Raw genomic sequence first — 10,396 nt, forward strand, 5'->3', positions numbered from 1 at the left:
GTTCTGAAGCCCAGGCAGGTTCGTACTTGATGTGTGTCATTAGGAGCCTCTTTGCCTTGAGTTGAGCCCACTGATATACAGGCGGGCTGGCACTTAAACTGGTTTTCCCAATGCCTGACCAAACCCTTCATCTGTAATCAATAAAGTTGTGCCAATATTTGACTCAAGCAACGTGTCCCATGTGTTTATGTCAAGATGGTCATGGGTGATGGGAGCATGTGGGTCACACAATGCCTCTCTACAATTCCCACCCTTCACAGACTTATTTCCTTGAGTGCAATCTAAATATACAGTGTATTGTACCGCAGCTGAGGACTCTTAACCTACTTCCTTCAAAGTTGTGAAATTGCAGGTGGAGTCAAACTGAACGTAGAGGAGTGGCCACATTTCTTGGCATTGAACTAGGGAATGATTAAGTTTATTTGAAAGATAAGCCAAATATTTGAAGCAGAACTTTGTACTTCTAGGAGAACAGACTAGAAGTTCTGAAACGACACAGAGGAAGCAGATACGGTAGATTACAAAGCTCATCATCATGAGCACTGCAGGGAAAGTAAGTAGATGATTTCTTTTAAAGTTGCTTTTTCAGCCCCAAGATGCATAAATACAAAAAATAAAAATAGGCTAATTGTAAGCCACCCTGAGGAATTTGGCTACAAGCAGGGCTTTTTTTCAGCTAGAACTCACCAGAACTCAATTCCAGCACTTCTCAGATGGGTGCCATTGCCATTGTAAGAGAACAAAGGAGGCATTCATGGTGAGTTCTGGCACCTCATTTACTAGAAAAATAGCACTGGTATTGGGGCGCATATTACATATTAAACATGCACAGGATTGCAATGTTAGCTGTGTGGAAAAATAGTATATGATCTTCTGTTATTTCACAGGACATTGAAATCAGAGCTGTCACTGTAAACTGTTTTGAGGTTTTGTAGAATCAAATGGTATATACATTTTATTGGGGGTGGGGGGTTGCCCAGGATAGGATTGCACAGTTACATACAGAAATACTGTTATGATATTCTATTATCTCAGGTCATTAAGTGCAAAGCTGCCGTTGTCTGGGAAGTCAATAAACCATTTAGTATTGTGGAAATAGAAGTTGCCCCACCTAAGGCACATGAAGTTCGGATTAAGGTAAGAGAGACAAACCCAAAATGGCATTTCTGCAGATTGTTAGTATCTGCACTAGGGGTGGAAAAATTTGATTCAGTTTGCACTTAAAGATAAATCTACCTAATTTATGCTTTCAAAAACAATATGAGAATGGGGAAGGGCTGCAGCTCATGGAGGAGCAGCTGTTTTGCTTGCAAAAGTCTGAGGATGAATCCCTGGTATCTCCAGGCAGGTGTGGGAGAGTCCCTAGTGTGACTCTCTGGAGAGCTGCTTCAGTCAATGTGGAAAATGCTGAGCTAGATGGACCAATGGTCTGACTCAGTATAACAACAACAACAACAACAACAACAACAACTTGTACCCCACCCATCTGACTGGGTTGCCCCAGCCACTCTGGGTGCCTTGCAACAGAATATTAAAATCACAACAAAGGTCAACACTAACACTTTGAATTGTGCTTGGAAACACACGGGGAGTCATTGTAGTTATTTAAAGACCAGTGTTATACGGTCCTGGAGGCCGCTCCCAGTCACCCGTCTGGAAGCTGCATTCTGGATTAATTGTTGTCATAATTGTAGTTTAAGGCAGATTCCTGTGTTCCTATGAGAACCAAAACACACCCATCTTTCAAAATTCACACTTCTCCAACTTTTGCAATGCCAAGTAATAAGTGTAAAAATTCAAATAGTGGTGTAAAATGTGCACAAAAATGCCAGTATTAATGAATATAATATACAAATATGATTGATATTGGACAACGTTGCTTTGCACTGTTGCATATTAGGCAAAATTGCATGCAAACATGTTTATATTAGGAGAAATTTGCACTGAAATCCTGATGAATTTTCATGAGTACTTTAAAACAAAAACCTGCAAACTGATGTGGAAATGTGGGAGAGTTTTGAACCCCTGCAAGTTGCTGCAGGAGAGGGATTGTGAGCAATATCATGAGAGGGATGTTTCTAGGACTAAGGTGAAACTTAAAAGCTGCCTTGTTAGTTTTGCTATTGGATGATGGGTGTCAATTAAAGACTTCCTTTTTCCAAAAAACACACCCCATCCTGTCAAGTGGAGATCTTTAACTAAGTCTGAATTACTGTATTTTTCCGTGTATAAGACTATATTTCCCCCCAGTTTTTTTAAGTTTAAAATTGGGGGTCATCTTATACACAGAATGTTGCAATTAATTATTTCTTAATTTTGGGCTCAAAAAATACGGGTCGTCTCATACATGGGGTGTCTTATATACGGAAAAATATGGTAGATGTGAAATTGTAGATGTGAAATTGTTTTCCCACATGAAATTATATTTGATTGTTTTAAATATTTGTATAGGTTGATCTGTTTGTAATTGTTTCTATTATTTATGTTTTTAGATATCATTTTGAGATATCTTATGGGAAGCAATTCATGAACTGAATTTTAAAAAATAATATAAAATAAAAAACTTTCCCCTTTAAACCAGATTTTGGCGTCTGGAGTCTGTCGCTCCGATGACCATGGGCTGAGTGGGGCAATGCAGGTAAAATTCCCCGTTATTCTTGGTCACGAGGCAGCTGGTGTTGTAGAGAGCATTGGGGAAGGAGTTACCTGTGTGAAACCAGGTAAGGTAAAGCACAGTGCAACCAGAAAATATCAATTCACAGCATTGGTCAACAAGGATCAAACGAAACTAGGAGAGCCAACCAACTGGCTGAAGAATGACCGAGAAAGTGTTTTCTTTGGGGAAGGGCCGTCAGCTCTGGGCCAATGACTAGATTTTTAATGTAAATGCCAGAATTTGGAATCAATTACTAGACATTTCTCAATAGGAGTCAGCAAAGTTATTATTTACTTAACTGCTGATATTACTACTACTACTACTATCACTTGCCAGGGTGGTTCACAACTACTTAAACTTGCAATATTAATTTAAAACAAATTGCAGTCAAGAGAATAGGGTAGTCCCTATTCTCAGGTGCCAAAGACCAGGACTGCTATACTGCCAATACCCCAAAATGTTGATGAAAGAGGAACTACCAAAAGGGCCCCTTCTACTGATTTGAATGTCCAAGAGCAGGTACCCCCGAACTTAGCTCTCCAGATGTTTTGGGACTACAACTCTCATGATCCTTAGCTAACAGGACCAGTGGTCAGGGATGATGGAAATTGTAGTCCCAACACATCTGGAGGTCTGGGTTTGGGGATGCCTGCCCAAGAGGGTCTTTAGGGTCTGGTGGGGCTTCCTGTTTCCGGCGGTGGAAAATGGCGGATCCCACACGATCGGAATTCAGCCGTTCTGATAATTCAGGGCTGATATGGGAGTAATTAGCCCTGGCAGCCTCCCCAGGGCAGGGGAGGACTGTCTCGATGACCCGCGGTTTGCCCCAGATTGCCGATGTGGCAGATGGCAGGGGCACTGGGTCACGGAGCAAGGGACGGACTGACACTCCTGTGATGCCACCCCATAGTTTGCAATGTTCATGACATACCCTCCAACATTGCTCAGATGAAAATAGGAAAATTTCTCACTTCCTACCACCAACTGACCCTCCTTAAACTCTCCCCCCAATTTTGTACTGTCCCCCGCCCCCAACAAAGCATTTCCTGAATGTTTTAAGCAGGCTAATGATTCTATTTTCATCATTCCCAGGAGACAAAGTCATCCCGCTCTTTGCGCCACAATGTGGAGAATGCAGCACATGCAAACATCCCAGAGGCAATCTGTGCAAAATGGGCGAGTGAGTTGAAGTTGTTATTTGCAACAGTACTGTATTAGAAACACCAGCAGTGCATATGTTGGGTTAAAAAAAACACACAACCCAAAGCACGATTTTCCTTTCTTCATCTTTTAGCCTTACCGCCTCTGGATTAATGCACGATGGCACCAGCAGGTTCACTTACAAAGGCCAGCAGCTCCACACCTTTCTCGGCACAAGCACCTTCACAGAATACACCGTGGTGCATGAGTCTGCAGTGGTCAAAATTGATGCTGCAGCTCCTGCAGAAAAAGTGTGTCTGATTGGCTGTGGGTTTTCTACTGGCTATGGTGCTGCCATCAACAGTGCAAAGGTAAGGATTAAACATTGGTAATGCTCATATTCAGTGTGAGGAATTTGTGGCAGGTCTAGACAAAAAGAGGAGGACAGGTGGGCTCTGGGGCTCTGGCACAGAACCAGGTGAAAGCACATTCAATACAGTAAATGAATCAAAACAATATAAAATAAAATAGCAAAGCCACCAAATACCCACCAATCCACTGGATGTACACTCATGACCTGCACTCATGTTCTTGCTACAGACGTAGTTCTCCAGCATCCCACCTCTCTCTTGGATGCTTTGAACATCAAGGAGCAATCCCATCCACAACGAATTGCCCAGGGGAACACCCTTGCCATCATATACCGAAAGAGAGAGACAAGTAGTGCAGGGGGTTGGATTAGATGGTCTCTTCCAACTCTATAATTCTATGATTCTATGATTTCAGGTGGAGCCTGGTTCAACCTGTGCCGTTTTTGGTCTGGGAGGAGTTGGCCTCTCAACTGTCATGGGCTGCAAAGCAGCTGGAGCTTCCCGAATCATCGGGGTCGACATCAACAAGGATAAATTTCCCAAGGCTAAAGAGATGGGAGCTACAGAGTGTGTCAACCCTCTGGATTTCAAGAAGCCCATCAATGAAGTGTTGTATGGCTTGACAGACGGTGAAGGTGTTGACTATTCATTCGAAGTGATTGGGCGCACAGACACCATGGTACATGCATGGAGACAGGATTTTACTGTCCTATTTTGAAAAGGGAAGCTGGAATTTCCTGCATTCCTGTTCTTCAGTGGTTGCTATTTTTCACTGGGTTGTGATCCGATAATCTGTTGCAGCAAGGGCCTTGGGTTCTGAGACAGTAGAACGTGTCAGAGTTTTAAACATCCTCCACCCATTGATCAGGTAACTTATGGAATAATGTGGGATGGGACTCAGGCATGAGGAGCTAATGGAGGAGTGAGAATGATCCTTTTGGGTGATTCTTCTCTCCCACATAAGCCCACCCCCAAAATCCCTTCCCACAATCTTCAGAAGGCCCTAACCATCCAAACAGGCTTTTCAGAGTGTGCATGTAGCTGGACATGGGAGGAAGAAAAGACAGGGATGTTTTCTTCCATTGCTATTAATATGCTTTCAACAGTAAAATCTTTGAGAGGTCTGACTGCATCATGGGAGGTGATCATGGATGGTATTTGATTGATTCAAGAGTCATGCCTTTGGATTTCCCCCAGACTGCTGCCTTGGCTTCCTGCCACATGAATTATGGGACCAGCGTGATTGTCGGAGTGCCCCCTTCAGCTTCTGAAATTACCTTCTCTCCAGTGCTTATCTTCACGGGGCGCACTTGGAAAGGATCTATATTTGGAGGTATGGGCCTACTAGCTTTCTATCAAAAGGGCACATTTCAAATTCTGAGAGAGTGTTGAGGGCACCCGTCACAAAATAGCTTGGGGTGGCAGCGGGTTGTGCCATAAAACGTCTGTCATTGAGAGCATGGCATAATACAAATTTAGAGAAACACCTTGATTTGTTCATTATTTTCCCACCCCCAGCAATGCAATTTAGATTTAAAAAAAAATCATGCTCTTACCATGTGAAAATACATTTAAGATCTCATGCGGTTTGGCTCTCTGTAGGCTTTCCACGCAAGCTCTTGCCCCATAATTACTATGTTAGTATCTCCTCTATCTCCCTCCCACCCACAGATCTGTCATAACATCAAGGCCAATCTCATTGCATAACCCAAGTTCAAAGACGGTTCCAGGCTATAAATTTGTGGGACTGCCAGACCTTTAACCAACATCTTGCTCCTTTTTTATGGCATTATAATTAGAGTACTATATCTTCACTGTGCACTTACTGTTTTCAGGATGGAAAAGCAAAGAAGCTGTCCCCAAGCTGGTTGCAGATTTCATGGGGGGGAAGTTTGCTCTGGATCCACTAATTACCCACACTTTGCCTTTTGATAAAATCAATGAGGGCTTTGAACTGCTGCGTTCAGGAAAAAGGTAAGACCTTTCCCCACCCCCACCCCTCAAAGTGTAGTGGAAGAGGCAGGGTACCTTTCTGAGAGTCATAGCTATAGTCATTATAAGATTACACAATCCTCCTCTGGAGTGACTCAAGCTATGTTGCCCTTGAAGTTCCATTATCCACAACAGAACTTGCACATCACTGTCTTGAAACTGAAGACAACTGCTTAGCTTGGGAGCATATAGAACAACTGCTCTTTGGTGTTGTTCTCATCTACCTTCTCCAGAATGACCCTAGGAGCTAATCCTCAGTGGCTGGCTCAACTCCTTCCACTCAGATTGGCTCCAAGCAGCACAAGGCCAAGAAGACTTGATCATGGTTAGATTCTAGTACTGAAAGTTGCACAAGCTATTTATGTACAAAGAAACAGAAGACAAAATGGGGAAACGGACACCTCAAAGAATGAAAATGAATAACTAAATGGGACAATGAAACCCATGTAGAAACAATGCAATGTACATCCATGCAAATATGGATGTTCACAAGCAAGACTTGCACCACAACTGTGGCCGATCTGCATCCCATTAGGCTGAGCAACAATTGATTTATAAACTGAAATTGATACTGTTTTGGATGGGGCAATTAAATTACATCAACAAACTATTTACCTTGATGCTTCTGTTAGGGAGAAATATGCATTTGTATTCAGCTTCTTGTGATGGCATAAATGAATAGAATCGACTTGTCGTGTTTTTTCTTGTGCAATTCTTTTTTTTGGAAACACTTTTATAGGCTTATCACCAGGCTTCTTATCTCCTCTTTTTCACACCCTTTTCTTCTCTTTTTGTTTTATCACTTTATTCCTTTATAAATGAAATTCTTCTACTAAAATGTTAACTATAAAAAAGGTTTCCTATTTCTGTACAGGTTCAGACTTCCCTCTCCACCCCCCACTCTGAAAATTACTCACTGTGTATGCTATCTACTCTTCCTTTTTCTGCTCCTCTGACTGTAAGTTGTGTTAATTGTGTTAATACTGAATTTGAAAATGTTGTAACCCACCTGGAACGCGATGGCAGAAGGTGGGTAATAAACAGATGAATAGATGGTGCTTAAAAGATCACCTTCCCTTAATAGCAACCAGATCAAGCCTTTCCTTAGAAAGTTGTGGCAAGATCTTAAACCTACTGAAATATTAGCCTACTAACATTAAAAATCTAACAGATATTATCACCCTTCCATTTAAAACTGTTTTTTATTGTTTCAGTATTCGCAGTGTCCTGGTGTTTTAAAGTCCATGGTGAGGAGGAAGAATACAAGACAATGACCTTTGCAAGCTCAGATTGCCACATTGCCTAGTAGGACATATGTGAAAATGACTGGACTCTGCAATGTCATCACTGGCAATGCTCCATTATCAACACGTAGGTCTATCCCAAGACCATCACGTTTTTCCTCCAAATGCAACAGAAGAAAACTACCATAAACACAATCTTAGGTTGTGATTCAAACTATCAATATCCTGTTTAATGAAGCAACAACACAAATAATTATTATCATGTATTTCAAAGGTGAGAGGTTGGGTAGTTTAGGCAGCTGTCTTATATATATTTGGGAGAAAGTCACACTCAACCCAGTGGAGTATACATGCTTGAAATATCTTTACAGAAATAAATTTGGTACCGTTTTACATTGTTAATAAATATAGGATATGGAGGTTTCTCGGTGATGCACAAATGATATCAATTTCCTGAGAACTCCTTAAGGAAAATTGCTGTAATTTTTGTATGTTCTGATATGAAATAAGTTTTTTGCTGCTTAAATTCCAGGGTGGGTGTGCTTGGTGCCTTATATTGCAAGGAGTGGTAAACTGTATGGATTATATCATAAACACCTAATAAAAATAGTTATGAATTCCAGTGGACTTCCATCACTAACATTTCTGTTTCTCCAGGCACCTTTCACAGAATCATAGAGTTGGAAGGGGCGCTGATTGTCATCTTTGCATATTTAGATAAAAGTATAAACAGTAAGAAATAACTGAGATAATCCTAAAACCTATCAAAAGGTTTTTTTATAAAAAAAACTTTAGTGAGGCCTATATTATTTATTTATGTTATTTATTTATTTTCTATACCACCCTATACCCGAAGGTCTCATGAGATGTGCTTCATTGGTTAGGAAATGTAACTATTTCAAACCCTATTGTATAGAGTCTCTTCAGACACCTACCCAAATGCGTATGGGCATAACTTCTATACCCCGGCATTCTGAAAGGAGAGTAAGCACATTCAGCTAAATGCCCTTAGCATTTTCCCCACATGTTCTGGAGTCTCACATTGTCAGGTGCGCTGATCATAGGAATGTTTTTAAGGGTATTTAGCTGAATGCCCTTAGAATCTTCTTTCAGACCTTCATGATGAACACACAAAGGTCCAGGGTGAAGCAGGCAGGGCCAAGCATGGCTAGGGGTGTTGGGAATGTGTGCCCCTGTGTTGTTTTTATGCTGGATGAGGCCCTGGCTTGGAAGGGGAGTTTAGCTTGTATTTTTTCCACTGGCCTGACATCTTCTCTTCAATACTCCCAATATTATCTAAAATCTGTTGCTGTTTCGTCGTTTAGTCATGTGCGACTCTTCGTGACCCCATGGACCAGAACACACCAGACACTCCTGTCTTCCACTGCCTCCCGCAGTTTGGTCAAACTCATGCTAGTATCTTCGAGAACACTATCCAACCATCTCATCCTCTGTCGTCCCCTTCTCCTTGTGCCCTCCATCTTTCCCAGCATCAGGGTCTTTAGGGTCATCTAAATTCTACCATTTAGCAATTGCTAACATTCACTAACTCTAGCCATTATAAGTGCTCTTGCACCCCCTAAACTCTATTACCCCAGACTTGCAAGATGCATTCTTGCAGGCATTGGTAGGTTGTAGAGCTTATCACAAAATTTGGGTAAATGTGAATTTCAAAATATATCAAATTGATACACTTGGCTTTAAATATGAACTTAAAATTTCTCCCCCAGCCCTTGTGAAGAATGATAGGAGTTGTGTTCCCACAACATCTGCGGGGTCATTTGTTCCCCATCTCTGGCTTAAGGAACAGTTCACATGAAGTTTGCCTTAGCCTTCCTACAGTTATTACACCTCTTGCTCAGTTTGGAATAAGCCTCACCCTCTAGTCATATTTGTTCTTGCCAGGATCCATACAAATGGCCTTGCTTTGTTTGCATTAATATTTGCTCTTTTGAGGCGGTTCAACTTCCTAACTAACAAGAAAAATACAATACCGCTTTGCAATGTTGATGTTATCATTCCAGCTTGTCGGTTCACAATGTATAGTATTTCTTATTGGCACCCAATCCATAAGAATATATGCAGCTCCTTCCCTCAAGGTGAAAGTAATCAAGATACTCAACCCCATAATCATTTGTGACCAAAATGGTGTGTTTTTCTTTCTGTTTCTGAGGAAAAGTATGTTTCTTCTGGAGAACCATCTTTCTCCTCACAGCACCCTCCACCCCAAAAAGGAGGAAGAGAACCCAGTGGTTGATCAGAAACATATGTTTCTCTCTGTGTGTTGTATTTTAAGCATTCTGAGAATTTGCAAAAATTGTGTAATACTCTGAGGGCCAAACTTGGCAATAATTCATACTCGATAAAGAACTGGATTTTTTTTTCCCATTCAAGTTGCTCTTCTAGGGATACCCATCTGGTTTGGAACCCTAATATGTGGCCAAGGGGGCATTAACCATTTGCTCTCTACTATGGCCCCAATTCATAGCCATGCTCCCACAATTTGCATAGGAATACAATCCCACTCCCTGGTGCCTTGCAGCTGCGAGTTTTCCTATAGATGGAGCAAGATGGAGTCACCAAATATACTTGGCATTGACACTCATTTTCTAGGGCTGATTATCAGCATCAATTTGTTTGTCCCATGAATGAAATCCCTCTGTCACCCAATGTGGCATTTGCCTCCGAGGATGGGTCATAAGGAAAGGGTTAAAATGGGTGTGATGTGATTGGCTAGTGAGAATGCAAGGGGAGAGTAAAAGTTGAGGATTGGGAGTTGGGAGTTGAGGTTTGGGAGTTGGGAGTTGAGGTTTGGGAGTTGGAGAAGGAAGAGGGAGGAATAGGCGGTGGGTTGGTAGAGTTGTATTGTGAGAGAGTGAGAGGAATTGTTAGGTGGAGTCAGATAGATAGTTGGGAATAATCAGTTTGAAGTTGTTAGGAACTAAGATTAAGAAACTGACAAGAGAAATATTAACTGAAACTATACGCTTGTT

General features: G+C 41.6%; 1 protein-coding gene across 1 annotated transcript; it reads left to right on the plus strand.

Moving 5' to 3' along the window:
• Nucleotides 1-398: 398 nt before the first annotated feature.
• On the plus strand, nt 399-8,025 carry LOC308594275 (alcohol dehydrogenase 1A-like). The gene is made up of 9 exons (XM_081207228.1): nt 399-553; nt 1,036-1,137; nt 2,582-2,720; nt 3,749-3,836; nt 3,951-4,167; nt 4,583-4,846; nt 5,365-5,500; nt 6,003-6,141; nt 7,374-8,025. Exons 1-9 carry the CDS (start codon nt 536-538, stop codon nt 7,396-7,398), a joined length of 1,128 nt encoding a protein of 375 aa, XP_081063354.1. The 5' UTR covers nt 399-535; the 3' UTR covers nt 7,399-8,025.
• Nucleotides 8,026-10,396: the final 2,371 nt, after the last annotated feature.

Source organism: Podarcis bocagei (genome assembly GCF_964188305.1).
Source record: "Podarcis bocagei genome assembly, chromosome: 9".
Lineage (NCBI taxonomy): Eukaryota > Metazoa > Chordata > Lepidosauria > Squamata > Lacertidae > Podarcis > Podarcis bocagei.